Raw genomic sequence first — 16,325 nt, forward strand, 5'->3', positions numbered from 1 at the left:
GCGCGCTAGGACGGCGGGGGTCGGACTCTCAGGCTTCAGTTCCGGCTCTGCTACCTGCGCCGCGGATCGGCTATTCGGGCTCATTACTCCCTTCTCTAGCTGACCATTAAGAGCTCGGCTACCCGCAGGCCCAGAGCAGGAGCAACCCCACCAGTGCAGCCCTGGAACCGCCACGTTTAAATTGCACCGAGCGACTCCGGAGCTCGGACTCGGCCGCGGCCGCCAGCCAATGCGGAGGGGCGGGGCGGGGCCGTGCCGCGGAGCAGCCAATCGCACGTCAAGGGGCGGGGCCGAGGCGGCGTGCTCTGCGTCTGGACTCTGCCGTTAGAGGTGGCAGCCAATGAGAGGGCCGGGACGCAGGCCGGTTAGATTCAAAGGTGCCTATAAAGGGGCCGGCACGCCCGTGCTCGCCCGAGCCTGGTACAGCCCGGTTCCGTCCGAGCTCCGCGATGGCTCTGCGCCTCGAGGGTCCGGACGAGCTGACCGCCGCCTGCCTGTCGCCATGCGGGCCGCCCAACCCGGCCGAGCTGTACAGCGAGGCGCGGCGCCTAGCTCTCGAGGAGCTGGTGGCGGGCGGCCCCTGCGCCTTCGAGGCCTTTCTCCGACGCGAGGGCCTGAGCCGCTTCCTGAACCCCGACGAGGTGCGCGCCATCCTGCGGGCGGCCGAGCGGCCCGGCCAGGAGGGCGCGGCGGCGGTTGCCGAAGAGTCCTTCGGCTCGTCGCACGACTGCTCGTCCGGCACCTATTTCCCCGAGCAGTCGGACCTGGAGCCGCCGCTGCTGGAGCTCGGCTGGCCCGCCTTCTACCGGGGCGCCTACCGCGGCGCCACGCGCGTCGAGGCGCACTTCCAGCCCCGCGGCGCGGGCGCCGGCGGCCCCTACGGCTGCAAGGACGCGCTGCGCCAGCAGCTCCGCTCCGCGCGGGAGGTGAGCGGCGCGGCTCGGTCCCCGGGGCGGACGGGAGGCCCTTGCAGGAATGGAGGGGCCGGGTGGTCCCGAGGCCCCCGACTCGCCCCTTCCGCGTGCCTTCCCTTGGGTCACTGATCCCCCGGCGGCTCGTTGGGTCTGGGACACTGGAGAAGCCTCAGTCCTCAAGGATGAGCATTGTGGCCGAGGTCCAACTCCTGACATTCACATCCCCTGGGGGAGGGGACCTGAAATACTTCTAGGTCCACAGTTCAGTTAAAAGCAAACCGAATTGATAATTTTCCTGGCTGTCCGCCAACACTGGATCTTGTCTCCTAAGGAGTGCCTTACCTGGGGGAAAATTCCAGAAAGATTGTACTCAGCGACAACTTTAGGGCTTAGGAGTCTGTTCATTGCTAGTCACCGACCGTGCGTCTTGTATTGTAGAAAGCTAGTACATTCCAGTGGCAAAATGAGAATCCTGCCCATTTCTGTCCTGCCATAGACCAGAGAAAATGCGCTCGATCGCTCTCTCGCGCGCGCGCTCTCTCTCTCTTTTTAAATGCTTATTTACGTGTGTGTGTGTGTGTGTGTGTGTAAGAGAGAGCGAGCGAGCACGAGCGCGCAAGCCCTTGAGCCAGCGAGCAGGGGAGGGGCAGAGAGGGAGACACCGAATCTGAAGCAGTTTCCAGGCTCTGAGTTGTCAGCACAGAACCCGATAAGGTTCAAACCATTGAACGGGGAGATAGGACACCCAACCGCCTGAGCACCCAGGCGCCCTTAGAAATTGCTCTTTCTGGGAAAGAGGGGGGCTGCTCCAGTTAGCTTCCTAACATGCAGGTACCCCTGCTTTGGGTCATCTCTCTTCACAGTGGGTTTTGGTGCTGGTGTCTTGACTCTCAGTATGGGTAGGGTGGGAAGTCTTGACTGCAGCAGGGTGCTGGGTACCTAGGGGTCCCAGAGAAAGAATGTAGCACACGGGTGGGTGGGGAAGGGAGGGTGCAGTGGTAGACACCTTCATCTAGAGCCATAGTTAGTGGCCACCTTGCTTGCTGACTGGCAGTGGCCGTCTTCCTAGCTGGCACCTGTGCCAGGAACATGGCAGGTAGAGCCTCAGGCCATGGACTCAATAGGACTGGTACCTGAGTGTGTGGCTTATGATATATGCATCATTCCGGCTGAAACAGTCAAGTCCAGGAACAAGCCTGGTCAGACTCTCACCAGTGTTCTTGATGCTGGCTCTTTTCCTGAGGGGGGGTTACAGTGGGTAGAGGGTAGGGTGGGCTAGTGTTTTGCTTTTGGGGGAGTAGGTGCCCCTCCACCTAGGCTGGTGTCAGCCCTGCGGTGCTCTGGGTTTGCTGAAGGTTCTTCCGATGTAGCAGACACTCGAGTAAAAATGTGGAAAAAGGCATGATGGTGGGCTGCAGTTCCAAGCTTACCTCCAGGAAGAAATTTGGGCACTTGGAACTTGAGAAGAGTAATGAACAGGTCTCCCCATGAAAGAGGGAGGAATTGCCTTCATCTCTTGCCCAGTTCTGCTTCTTAGTGTAGTGAAGGGACGCTGGAGCTAAGGCCATCGGGAAAGCTGCCTGTCACCTGGCGTGCTGGCCTTGGAAGGGGCTCAGCCTTTCTTTCGTGGGCATTCTGTAATACTAGCATTCCAGGGTAGAATGTGCTGCCCTGTTCTGTGCCCTAGTCTGGCTATACACTCCCATCTTTGAGATGCAGTATTTGGGACCTGGGCGATTTTAATGGCAAAAGGTGGTACATTACCTTTAGATCTGATTAATATTTTCAGTGTCTCTGCCAGATACCAAATTGCTTGCTCATTTGGCGCCTACTGTGTTCCAGATGCTATGCCAGGGGCTGGGGCCACAGGTGAAGGGCATGGTGCTTGCCTGACACTTGAGAGCTGACAGCCTGCTGGTGGAATGGGTGGGGAGGTTGCTACACATAGAGACAGTGGGGGAAGAAAGAAAGCAGGCCTCACGAGGGGTGGTGACCTTGGACCGGGAGGATGCGTGGGACTTGCCAGGCCAGAGGGTAAAGACTGGCCCAGAAGTGTGAAAGGACCTGGCATGTTTGGAGGCAGCCAGGTTCCTCACAGCTCGAACGACGAGTGTGTGAGGGTTAGTGGTAGAAGGGGTGGCTGGAGTCGTGCCTTGCCCACTAAAGAGCACTGGGGAGCCATTGAAGGTTTTGAGGGAGGAGCATGATCAAATTGGTGTTCCTGAGCAGTCGTTCTGGTGGGAGCACAAGGGAGGATGGGTTAGAGAGGGCTGAGGCTGGTGTTGGGTGCTTGTAGGGAGGACGCCGTGGGGATCTAGGGACAAGAAGAGGGTGTGTGCTAAGACAGGACTTGGTCATCATGGGCCTGAGAGGGTGTTGAAGGAGGGGATAGGAGAATAAACAAGGCCAAGGAGAACACGGGAGAGGCAGAGGTGGAAGGACGGAGGTCTTTTAACTTGGTGGGCCATGAGTCTACCCAATTCGGAGGGAGAACAAGGCTGAGAGTGGGGTTCAGGAGAGGAGTTGGCTTTGAGACACGCTAACCTTGAGGCCTCAGAGACCATCCCCTTTACTTCAAAGAGTGCGATGATGCCAAGCAGGTTGTCCCAAGGTAGGTGAGGTTTTCCCCACTCTGCAGGCGATGGAGCCGAGGCACAGAGAAGTTAAGTTGTCCTAAGGTCACAAAGCTAGGGAAAGACAGAGGCGGGACCCCAGTGACAGCCCCAACACTCTGCCTAGTGCCCTGCGAGGCTAAGGTGCTGTCTGGGCCGCGTGGGGAGATAGCAGTAGGGAGCTAGCTGGTCGGCTCCCGCAGAGCTGCCGGCAGGGTTAGAGCTGTGCCTTGTGTACCCAGGAGCGGCTGTGTCACTCTGGCCGCGTCCTTTGAACTTCAGTATCTGTGACAGCAAGGACGCTGGTGATGTGGGGCCCGGGCTGTTTCAGGATGAGATGAAAAGCCCTCAGCATCTGTGGCCTGGAGGTTTGATTGAGCGTGTTCAGTGGGGCAATTTCTGTGCCGAATCGTCTACCTGGATTCTCCCACTAACCCCCTCCCCCCACTAACTGTTAGGAGGAGGCCACAGTTAAGAAGAGACCATGCCCAGAGAGGTTAACTAACTTGCCCACGATCACACAGCCCATCTGCCTAGCTCCCAAACCCCTACTTGCAACCCCCTGCTCCACGTGGGTTCCCTGGCATGAGCAAGGACTGGCCCCTTGGCAGTTTGCAATGGGCTGATGGTTTTTAACAGGTTCTGAAGATTGGGACTTTTTATTTCCCCATTGCATATCCTATAAGTAGGAAAATGACTGGGACCGTACAAATACTTCTTGCCCGTTTCGGGAAGAAGACCCGAGTGGCCAGGATCCAGGCACAGGGAAGTGGACTCACCTGGGAAGTGGAGGTGTCTAATCCTAGCTTTGCAGCCTGGGCAGAGGGTTTTTGGACAGGTTCCATCCTCACCCAGGACTTGGGCGCATGCAGGGTGTCTGGCACAGTGGGCAGGGCGAGGAGGGGCGGGGCGAGGAGAGGCGGGGCAGAAGGCGATGAAATAGCCTGAGCCATTCCACCTGCCTTTCCACTCTGCAAGTTCTTGTCCCAGAGTGGGTGTGACCGGGGCTGTGAATCTGCCAGGCCCTCCATTGGCTCAGTACCTGTGCACCTTTCAAAGCGGGGGCCACGTGAGTAAGGGACAGCCGCACACGAGTGTGTGTGCGGCATGGCTTCTAATGCAGGCTGACTGCTGACATGGTCGACTTCTGCCAAAGCTGGAGGAAGTACTGGCTGCTCTGGGCTTGAGAGCCATGGTATTGCCTTCCAGAGGAAATTTTGGAATAATTTTGAACCAAACAGGGTTTTCCCCCGACACACACACTCTGGGTCTGTCTCTGCACTACTGATTTTGCCTGTGAGTTGTTCTTTGCCTCTGCTGCTGTGTGAGTCAGTGTGTGGCTGGGCTCCAGGCCCCCAGGAGTCAAGTGGGAGTGGAGGCCGTCCCTGGACGTGCCTCGAGCCCTCGTTGGGTTTCTGTGCTGTGCCCTTGAGGTGTCTCTGGTTTTGAATGAGAAGTTCATGGGCAGAGCCCCTTCTGGAGGTTCCACACCCCTCAGAGGCCTCCCTCTCACCAGCTGCCTGTGTTCTGGAGAGACACTTGTGCTCTGACGCACCCTGGGCCATCCGTTTGATAACCTGAGCATCAGAAGAAGTGGCGCTGTGTTGACCAAGAGTCCTGCCAGGAGGAGTCACCGCTGAGAAATCTGTCCGAGGCCCCTGGGGTGGGTGTGGACGTATTGGAACTAAGGTGCTCCTGATTTTGCTTGATGCTCCTCCAAGTTACAGTAGAGTGTTTGCATTGTGATCGGTTCCTGCTCCGGATGCCCCAAGTCAGCCCAGAGCAGCCTTTCTCAGCCTCACTCGGCCCTTGATATTTTGGACCAGCTCGTGCTTTGTCTGTCCTTGGCCTTGGGTGCCTCCCAGCATCCCTGGGCTCCACCCACTAGATGCCAGAAGCACCACTCACTTCCAATAGTGTGATGTTCAAACGTTCAAAAAAGTTTTGGGGGGTGGGGTGGGGGAAGGGAGCTATTGCTTAAAGGTCACCGAGTGTCCATCTGGGGTAATGAAGACGGTTCGTGGTGATGGTGGCACAATACCGCGAATGTAACCCGTGCCACTGAAAGTACACTTGAAAATGATGAAGATGGTGGGTTTATCATACGTTTTACCACCGTGTAAAGAAATTGCCAACTCTCCCCTGGGGAAGACAGTTGTCCCTGGTTGAGAAGTGCTGGCCTAGAAAGCCTGTCCGATGCACACCTTAGGCTTTGCCTCACCAGACAGGGTGGCTGCTTTTTATCTCTTCCTTTTGGTTTTATGTGTCAGGGGAAGGATTATGGAATTGTTAGCCAATTCATATCTTTCTTTTTCTTTATTATTTTTAAAATTTTGTTTATTTTGAGAGAGAGAGAAAGAGAGAGCACAAGCAGAGGAGGGGGAGGAGAAAGACAGAGGAGAATCCCAAGCAGGCTCTGCACTGTCAGTGCATAGCCCAGTGTGGGGCTCGACCTCACAAACTGTGAGATCGTGAAATCAAGAGTCAGAAGCTTAATCCATTAGGCCACACAGGTGCCCTTTTTTTTTTTTCCAAGTAGGTTCCACACCCCATGTGGAGGCCAGTACGGAGCTTGACCTCATGACCCTGAGATCAAGACCTGAGCTGAGATCAAGAGTCAGACGCCTAACTGAGCCACTCAGGTGCCCCCCGCTTTTTTAAAATTACGGTAAAATACACACAAGGGATTTACCATTTGAACCATTAAGTGGCACTGAGTACATTCCCACCCTGCATCCATCCCCACCATCTGTCTCCCTAGTGGTTTTGTGTTCCCTGACTAGAGGTCTGTCCTCGTGACACAGCCGCTCCCACACCCTCCTCCTCTCAGCCCTGTAGCCACCCTTCTCCTGTCTGTCTGTCCATGCCTTCCCTGTTTTCAGCTGGCGTCCATCAGGCAGCAGGGAAACTGCAGGGTCAGCCGGATTCCTTTACAGATACGGGGTCCGTTCGCTTGCCCTAAATTACTGGGTATGCGGGCTTTCTAAGGACCCCAATGCGGATGATCTAACCTCTAGAGAGGGATTTGACAGTGTCCAGCATCACTCCACTTGTATTTACCCATGGGCCCTAGCAACTGCACCTCTGTGTGTCTGTCCCAAAGCTCCCTTGGCCAAAACACGAACAGACGCGTGTAGCAGGCTGTTTGCGGCAACTTGACAATAGCGAGAGGCTGGAGGAGCCGAGATGTCCTCCAGCAGAACCGGTGCCTCCACGGAGTGGAGTCCCCTGCAGCTCTGAGGGAACGGTGACCGCGTGTCCAGAGCTGCACCGACCAGTAAGGTCACTGAGAGCCACCTGTGGCAGTTGCAATGTAGATGAATTCAAATGAAGTATGAAAATTCAGTTCCTCTGCCTCACTCGCTGTATTTCAGGTGTTCAGTCTCCACTGGGGGCTAGAGGCCACTGTGTGGATGGCACAAAGCACTCTTCCTTCCTCTCACAAGGCTGTGTTGGTAGAACAGTGGGCATCACGCACTGCCCTGTAATCTCCAGGGGGATGTGAACACACACCCACGTATGTACATAATACATATTTCTATGTATAGCAAGCAAGGATGCACATACACAGGCATACTTAATTCTGTCCTATAAAATGGAAGATGAACCATAAACGGATTGAAATGATTGTAATGGAGAAGAAGTAAGGGAAAGAATAAAAAGGGAAGGGACAAGGATGGAAGCTAGGTATCTCTGAAAAGCATCTGTCTTGTGGATCAGACTTCAGAGCCAGGTACATGTTTTCCATGATTATAATAATAACCCAGGAGGACAGCCCCCTTAGTCCCTCAAACCCCTTTGGATGCCTTTCGTTTTCTTTCTAAAGGCCCAGTGGACAGATGTACTTCATGCTGGAACATGCTAGCGGTTGGCACACCTTCCTGCCTTCCGGGAGAGCGGCTGTGCCATGCTGGGCCCGAGGCCATGCCAGCGCCTTGAAGCCTGGCACTTCAATGGTTAATTGTAAATAACAGCCCATGAAACTGAGAGAAAACAGCACGCGCAGGCAAAGTCAGGGTCTTCTGTAGATATTTGCTCTTTTTGTTTCTAAATCCTGAAGATCATGCCAAGTTCATGTGAAAGTTTTTAAAGACGTTTCAAGGAGATAGTTTCTGTTCTATTAAAACCTGTAATGAATGGGGAGAGAAAGGTCTTTTGTTTTTGAGCAAGACCTTCTCTAGAAGAGCAGGTGGGAGAGCCCTGGGGAACTGGAGGGAGTGGGTTTGAGAGCCACGTGGTCCCCACGAAGAATCCAGTTGATGGGCTGTTGTTGGCCCCTGGCAGGTTGACGCATCCTTGAATGTGCGCTGACCGCTGGCAGAATTCTAAGCATGCTGCACATGTGTCCTTGCTTTGTGGCCATGGGTGGGAAGGAAGGGAAACCCAGGTGCCCTAGGAAGGGGAGATTGACATGAACTTGCTGCTTCATGCAGAGGAAGAGCCAGACTGAGAACTGGAGCGAGTGCCCCCTTGAGGCCACTCACGTGTGTGCCCAGGGCCTCATCACGTCCACGCACAGCCTGTGAGGCAGGCTTCACAGCCCTGCAGGGGGCCTCGTGGAGGACGCTGAGCTCAGGTAGAAGGAGCTGCTCAGGGACAGTGGTGGATTTGGGGCTGAGACACACGGGCCGCCATAGGAGGGCTTCCTGTGTGCCAGCGGCTGTCAGGTGCCCTCTCTGGGCTGCACCCGCTACAAGGCAGGCAGTCGTACGTGCGGGCGCTGGCAGGTGGCAGCACTTCAGCGCGGCGAGAGTGGGGACGTGGTGCTCCGAAGTGGGGGAGCTGGCACCCACGTCCACCTCTACAGCCTGTGCGCATGTCTGTGCTCCCAGCGTTTCCTGATTTAGTCCATTCTGGATTAGTCGTTGCTACCGCCTGCAGAGAGAAGGTGCCCAGGTGCTAGGACATTCCAAACTTCCTTAACGTTTCTCCGGTGAGCTGTTTCATGTTACTAGTAATCATCCTCTGACGGCTCCATCCCATGTCCTTTGTGAAATACTCTACTTTGAAGCTGTATCCCAAGCTCTGTCCCTTGAACACTGAACCTTCGGCTTGTTTGGAATGATATTTAATCTAACCCTCTTCTAATCGGTGGCTCTGGAGTCGCCCAGGCCTGGGTTGAGACTCCAGCTCCTGCATTTGCTTAAGCGTGTCACTATGGACAAGGAACATACCCCCTCCAAGCTTTATTTTCCTCATCAGTAAATCGGAGATAACAATTACTGGGGTTTGGAAATCTCTAGGTCTCTCCTTAGAGCTTTTGGGCAAGAAAGCAAATGGAAGTGCTTCCAGGTCACGTGAAAATGAACCTAAGTAGAGTCTCTGCTTGTCCCAGACACTGAGAATAAATAGCACAGTGGTTGCCACTCTATAGCCATGAGTGTCACTGAGTCCCTTGGTTTAAGTCATCAGGGAATAGTTGGAATGACGGGGGAGGGGTGCATCATCACCTGTGAGGATGGTGGGGAGCTGGACACAGTCACAGCCGCTCGAGATGGGGCTGGAGACGTGCAGGAACTGTGAGGTGCTGTGCGGGAGACCAGCCACCCAGGCTACCGGCGGCTGGATGTTTCCTGCTCAGGTATCCTGTGATAACTGATTTGCATGGAGTTGCAGATTAGGTGTTGACCTGAAACAGACTCTCAAAAGTCACCTCTTACAGAGCTTTCTAGCCCTAAGAGATTGGGCAGCCTCTTTGCAGCACAGGGTGGGGTGAGCAGTGTCCACAGTGGCTGTCTGGGGGCTCGATGGGCACCGGATGCCCACTTCCAGATCTGTCTCTCCTTTGTCCATCCCCCCTGATGCCTCGGGGTGAGAGCAGGGACCCATTCCAAGTCCGATGTCCTCTCAGGGCCCAGCAACCTGCAGCAGGGCCCCAGCACCTGGGAGATAGATCCCGCCTTGGAAAGCAGGCACTCGGCTGACCAGCCAATGACGCCAGGTCATTGCTGAGCTTAGCGAAGAGACTGTCCCTTCAGAGATCGGAGAAGCCAGCCCTGGGTCTTGCTGGGTCTTGCTGAGTCTGCGGGGCTTGGTTGTAGGGGAGTGGGGTGGGGTCTTGAAGGCAGGGCCTGTGCAGGGCTGTTTTCTCTGTTGCAAACCTTTCAAGAGTCCTGCTCTAGTAAGAGAGGAGGGATGTTGGGGAGGTTCGGGAGAGAAGCACTTCCGCCCACCCTCTTAACACCTAGCGTTCAAATCCAGTTATTTTCAACACGCACAGGAAAGGCTGGGGCTTTAAAACCAAACAATGAAACCAATAGCAAACTAGGTACTTACTTACCCCCTAACAAAGGTGGTGTTTGTATTTTGTTAAGTGCTGAATCAAAGCCTGGTTTAGCAGGCCCTGCTCCTGGATCCCTGCCTCCCGCAACCCTCCAGCCCTCTCTGAGCCAGCCAGCTGGGCAGGGCTTGCCATCCCTCCACGTGCACGTCCTGGGTGCACGTCCATGCGCTGCCTGTGTCCCTCATTGGCCTGAGTGTCGTGAGGTCATGGATTGATCCTGGATTTGTCTTCCTCCAGCTCTGGCTCGTGAGCTCTGTGCCCATTCCTACACGAGTGTGTTGACAACACTCAATGAGGCTTTCCTGCCGCCTCCAAATCCATTCCGAAGCCTCTCTCTCAAGTCGTTGGAGGTTTCTCTGCTTGTGTGGATGAGAGCGTGCCTCTCCCTCCCCCCACTGCACCCCCCTTGCCCCCAGCCCTTGTAGTCCATTGCCTGGCTCTTACCTGGGCCCCTTTCCTTCCCTTCTCTGCGGCCCTCCTTGCTCCCTGCCTGGCCCTTCGAGGAAGCCTCTCCCACAGGTTTTTCTTTCTTCAGCTGATGATCCTAAACATTGCTGAGCCTGAAGAAGGTGCCTGCTGGGTCGGAGCAGGTGGGGCCAGATCTCCACCCTAAGCCCCTCCTCTAGCAGCCACTTCTATCCTCCTGGGTTCACCACTTCCAACTCCTTGTCCTCTCTCTTCCTAAAACTCCTCCCGTCGCCGGTGCGGCGCTGACTCCGCAGCTGGCACTCAGGCCCCACAGGGGCTGTCTCACCCTGTCTGTCACCAGGTCTGTCAGTCCTGTCCTGCCGCCGCCATCACGCACGCTCTCCGTTCCGGCCGTGCTGGCCCTGTCACTCCCTGCCTCTGCTGCTGCCACCTGGCTTCCTGCTCCAGTACCATCCCCTCACTTCCCCCCTGTCCAGACTGTGTCCTTATTTGTGATTCAGCCCAAGGCCCTCTCCTCCAGGAATCCTTCTCTGTTCTCTCTGGTAAGCATTTGAGTGCCTGGAACGCATCCACCACGGCTTTACTGTCTCCTCCCCTGCCTCCAAGTTCCCCCGATGTAATCGCCTCATCTAGCGTTTAGCATTTTGCGTCCCTGCATCCATGTCCTCATTTTGCAGACAAGTCCAGTGTCTGTCACATTCTTTAGAGCCCTCTTTCTGCCTGGTCCAGGCTTCAGCCCGGGCTGGAGTCTGACGAGGTGGTGGTTGCATGACAGAACCCGCGTTCCAGGGCTGAGCTAAGCCTTCCTGTCTTTGTCTCATGTAATCCTCACAGCAGCCTCTGCACAGCTGCTGTTATTGTCCGTCTCCTCCAGGGAAGGAAGCTGAGGCTCAGCGACTTGCCCCGGGTCGCAGTTGTGAGCTACAGAGCAGGCATCTGCGCCCAGGCCTTTCTGCCTTTTGCCCACTTTGTTCTGTGACCTGGGGCTGGATACAACTCCCAGTAAGATGCCTAAAACCACGTGGGAGGCTATGAGCTTCTCAAGGAGCCACCAGTGCAGAAAAATCACGTGTCCAAGGTGTTTTAGGCAAGCCTTTCCCCAGGAATAGCTTGACGGCTGGGGCTTCATCAACACTGGGGCAGGGGGATAAGTAGCCAGAGAGAAATGGGTCTTCCCAGACTCCTCATAGCAGTGACTCCCCAGGAGCTGGCCTTTCAAGGCCCCTCGTCCTGGTAGGCGAGACTGGGGTGTTGGAGATAGAGCACGGGGTCTCCTTTTGTTTGCTGCTTAAGCACCCACATCCTTGAGGGGCCATGACCGTCAGGGACTGTCTTGAGTCCCCTGGGATCACAGAGATGAGTCTCTCCCATTCCAGGGCCTTCGTCCATATAAAGGAAGTGAGACCTATAAATAAATTACCTTAACGTTCAGAAAAGGAGTTAACGTGATCCTAAGAGAGACAAGTTTTCACTGTTGAAGTGAGGAGGAGGGAGACCCCCTTCCAGCCCAGGCTGCCGCAAACCATGGCTCCGGGAGCCGTGGCCTTAGCTCGAGGCCCCAGCTCTGGCTTGGTGTGCAGGGATTTGCGCTGAGCCCGGGCATTCTGACCCCCCCTTGGCCTTGCGAGGATTTCACCGAGGGCCCCACTCTTAAACCTGCAAAGGGTGTGATGAGAGGCTTGGCGGCCCCAGCGGCCTATGTAGCAAGGAAAGCTGGGAGCCAGGAGATGCCTCCCTGTGGTGAAGTGTCTGGGCGGTGCATCCTCTGGGTAGGGGAAGGGAATCCGAGAACAGATACTTGAGGGATCGCTGTACCTTGCACTTCATGTATATAGTCATTTAGTTCTGACCACCTGCCTATGTTTGCAGACTCAGGGCCAGGCCTTGGGAATGACTATAATTTGCTTAGGGCCGCATGGCTGAGGCACCTCTGAACTGTGGTGTCTGACGCTGAGTGTGGAAGACAGAGCAGCAGGCATGAGTGGAGCCGTGCTGCTGGGGGGAGGGAAGGACAGGTCTGAGGAGGCTCGGAGGACAGTGGCTAGGAGGCGATCGGGAGGGTCAGCTGGGCCAAATCCAGATGTGTCGGGACCGGCCACCTGAGCGTCTTTGGAGAAGGAGGCATCTGTGGTTGGGGGCAAACCAATCGTGCAGAAGAAGGGAGGAAGGAAGGGTGCTGCAGGGTGGGGATCCCTTCCTGGCTTGGAGACGGGCTCCCAGTGCCCTGTGAGCCAGTGTTTCCATGAGCTGACCGCGCGCTCTTCCCTCTGCAACCTCCCGACATAGGTGATTGCGGTGGTAATGGATGTTTTCACGGACGTCGACATCTTCAGGGACCTGCAGGAAATATGTCGGAAACAGGGAGTCGCTGTCTACATCCTTCTGGACCAGGCTCTGCTCTCGCAGTTTTTGGATATGTGCATGGATTTGAAAGTGCATCCTGAAAAGGAGAAGGTTTGTGTTATGTGTTTCCAGTTTCCCCACAATCAGCCCTAAGACTGAGCATCTGTGACTTATATGGTGGGGCAGGGAAGGGGGGGCTGGAGGGGGGTCCCCTTTACATGAGAGGCAGCGGAGGCCGTGAGCAGAGCCATTTGCCTGAAATCTCACAGAAAAGAAACCACAGAGCCAGGCTTCAAACCTCGGCCTCCCCTTGTGTCCTGCTGCCTGGGGGGTGCTGCTTTTGCCAGTAGCACCGGCCCGGCCACCACTGAGGGAGCCCCTGCTCCATCCATGGCACTGGCCAGCGCTCCTGACACGTGTTACGCAGCTCAGGTAAGTACCTATTTCAGCTCAGACGTGGTGGCACAGGGAGCCTGGTGCCTGCGCTGGAAAGAAGGGCAGGGGTGTGACTCCCTAGCAGTGGGCCTGCCTCCAGCCTGCTGCTCCTGATGGCTGTCACATGCTGCCTCTCCCTTCTTGTTGCTACAGAATTAGGCTTTCTATGTCCTTTGCTCTGAGCATGACAGTAATTTGAACTTTATTTAAATGTACGGTTACATAACTCAGCCAGCTTGTTCTCTGTAGCAGAGAGAGGCAAGAAACATTGTCATATGTGTTATTCATCTCTTTAAATTAAGCAGCTTACTGTGAACTGTGAGCTTTGGAACTCAGTTCATCCACTTGGTTCGTTGCCTATGTTGAGCACCTTCTCTGAGCCACTCACTGTCCTGGGTACTGGAGATAAAGCAGTCAGCAAGCCGAACAAAGAATTTGGGCTTTGATACTGTAGGTTGCTTGCAGAGGGGACATCAGCTCACTCCCCTGTTATCAAGTAATTTGGTTTACAAAATTTGGCTATTTCATCTCCCCTACAAAGTTCTTGGTGGTCATTTTCCCTAATGGGGAAACTGAGGATTAGGTAGTTACTACATTGTCATGGCAGCTACAAAGCAAATTCCTGATGGAGACAGAATTAGAGCTTGAAGCCAGGATGAGACCAGCCAGCCATGTGACCCAATAGTCAGTTAAAGAACGAGGTTGGGGGGGGGTGGGATAGTGCCTGGGTGGCTCAGTCGGTTAAGCGTCCGACTTGGCCTCAAGTCATGATCTCACAGTTCCTGGGTTTGAGCCCCATGTTGGGCTCTGTGCTGACAGCTCAGAGCCTGGAGCCTGTCTTTGAATTCTGTGTCTCCCTCTCTCTCTGACCCTTCCCTGCTCATGCTGTCTCTCTCAAAAATAAATTTAAAAATTTTTTTAAAAAGATTAAAAAAAAAAAGAACGAGGCTGGGGGACCCAAGGAAGATGCAAGTCAGGCTTGGAAAGCACGTTGACATCTAAGCACGCATTCAGCCTGTGACTGCTCTTACATAGAGCGGAGGGAAGCTATGGAAGATGTGCTGATTAACACTGAGGCTCTCGCTCTGTAACCAAGGCTGTGTGCTAGCAGCAGCAAATCACAGAGCAGCTCTGGCCACAACTCTGATCTTCAGGTTGGCTTGGATACAATCCAGTTATCAAATCCAGCATGATTTACCGACGCACTTGCACAATGCTGATTGTTGCCTCAAGGAGGAGTCAAAAGGAAGTCTGTATGTTTGGCCTCCGCGTTTTTTTTTTTTTTTTTTTTAAGATTTTAGTTTCTTTAAGCCCTCTCTATACCCAACGTGGTGGGGCTCGAACTCACAACCCTGAGATGGAGAGTCGAATGCTCTACTGATGGAGCCCACCAGCTGCCCCAATTTTTTGTAGTGCCTTGACTTCTTCCTAGAGTGGTGCCATCTTCCCTGGAGGCCTCGCTCACCAGGGCGTGTCTGCTGGGGAGTCTGACTGAACCCTCTGCCAGTGGGGGCTGCCATGCCCTTGCTCTGTGGCTGTTTCTGAATGCTGGGCGTCCTGTCTGTAGACACTCGGTCACATGTTTGAGCGTAAGTACTCAGAAGTGCTTTGACCACAGTCACGGGCCTGTAAGACTTTTGGGTATGCACCCAAGGATGAGATGCGGAAAACCACACCTAAATGTGCCTCCAGCGACATTTCTGAATACTTGCTATTGTATGTGGGTCCTTTGAGACCAGGGTCAGGAATCCGTATCTCCTCCAGGACCCTCCTGCCCCGCCTGCTCCCTGTGCACCTCTATGGAAGGTCCCAGTTTTTTTGTTTAATTTTATTTTGAAATGTGATTTTTTAAATTTACTTTTAAAAAGTTTTTTTTAATGTTTTATTTATTTTTGAGAGAGAGAGAGAGGGAGACAGCGTGAGCAGGGGAGGGTCAGAGAGAGAGGGAGACACAGGATCCGAAGACAGGCTTTCAGGCTCATGAGCTGTCAGCACAGAGCCTGACACGGGGCTCGAACCCATGAACCGTGAGATTATGACCTGAGCTGAAGCTGGACGCTCAACCGATTGAGCCACCCAGGCGCCCCTGAAACAATGATTTTCAAAGGAGTTACAAATACAAGGAATTCCTGAAAACTCTCTGCCCAAGTTATCTCAATGTTATATAACATCTTATAAACCTCCAGGCAAATTTCAAAATTGAGAAATAACTGATATGATATTATTATCTAATCTACAGGGCTTCTGATTCTCACTGATCATTCCACAAATGCCCGTTTTCTTGTCCAGGTTCCAACCCAGGAGCATATGTTGCATGGAGTTGTCATGTCTCTCTAGTGTCCTCTCATCTGAAGCTGTTCCTCAGTCTGTCCTTGGCTTGTAGGCTCTTGGGGGTTTGGAAGGACACCAGCCAGGATTTGGGTTTGTCTGATGCTTCCTCATGGCTAAATTCAGATTGTGTTTTGGTTAAGACCACGGAAGTGATATTACGTCTTGCCATAGTGTTTTTGTTTTGTCTTTTGTTTTTATTTTAAAGGAACAATAGATTCAGGACACCTGGGTGATTCTGTCGGTTAAGCATCCGACTTCAGCTCAGGTCATGATCTTGTGGTTCATGAGTTTGAGCCCCGCATTGGGCTCCGTGCTGACAGCTCAGAGCCTGGAGCCTGCTTCAGATTCTGTGTCTCCCTCTCTATCTCTCTCTGCCCTGCCTGCTCACGCTCTGTCTCTCTCTTTCTAGAAGTAAACACTAAAAAAATTAAAGAAAAAAAAAGGAACAATAGATTTACAGAAGTTGCAAAGGTTGTACATAGAGGTCTCTGTGTGTCTTTCACCCAGTTTCCCTAGTGGTTAGGTCCTACCTTTCTTCTGGTGCACAATCAAAGCCTGGAATCTGGGGTTGGTACAACATGTGTCTACAGTTCTGTGCCATTTTAGCACACATGTACACACGTACAGCCACGCCTACCATCAAGATCCAGAGCTGTCCCACTGCCGTCAGGATGCAGGGCTGTTCTATGACCACAGCCAGCTCCTCCTTGGTCCCATCTGCTCCCCTCTCTGTGCCCTCCTCCTCATTTTTAACTCCTGGCAACCAGGAATTTGTTGCGCATCTCTATAATTTTGTCATCTAGAGAATGTTCTATAAACGGACTCCTATAGTATGTGACCTTTGGAGATGGGCTTTTTTCATTCTGCATAACGCCCTTGAAATCCACCCAAATCACCATATCAGTCGTTGGTTCTTTTCTGCGGCCGAGTAGTGTCGCATGGTGTGGTTGTACCACTGTTTGTGTAACCGTTCGTGCA

The 16,325-nt window shown here is 54.0% G+C and overlaps 1 protein-coding gene across 1 annotated transcript in view; it reads left to right on the top strand.

The window, feature by feature from the left end:
• The first annotated feature begins 443 nt into the window (after positions 1-443).
• Positions 444-16,325, top strand: part of FAM83D (family with sequence similarity 83 member D) — a 21,211-nt gene continuing 5,329 nt past the window's right edge. Inside the window, exons 1-2 of the mRNA XM_029917947.1 lie at positions 444-926; positions 12,525-12,692. Coding sequence (XP_029773807.1) covers positions 450-926; positions 12,525-12,692 — 645 coding nt within the window. The 5' untranslated portion in view covers positions 444-449. The remainder of the gene's footprint in view (positions 927-12,524; positions 12,693-16,325) is intronic.

Source organism: Suricata suricatta, chromosome 12 (genome assembly GCF_006229205.1).
Source record: "Suricata suricatta isolate VVHF042 chromosome 12, meerkat_22Aug2017_6uvM2_HiC, whole genome shotgun sequence".
NCBI classification, from domain to species: domain Eukaryota; kingdom Metazoa; phylum Chordata; class Mammalia; order Carnivora; family Herpestidae; genus Suricata; species Suricata suricatta.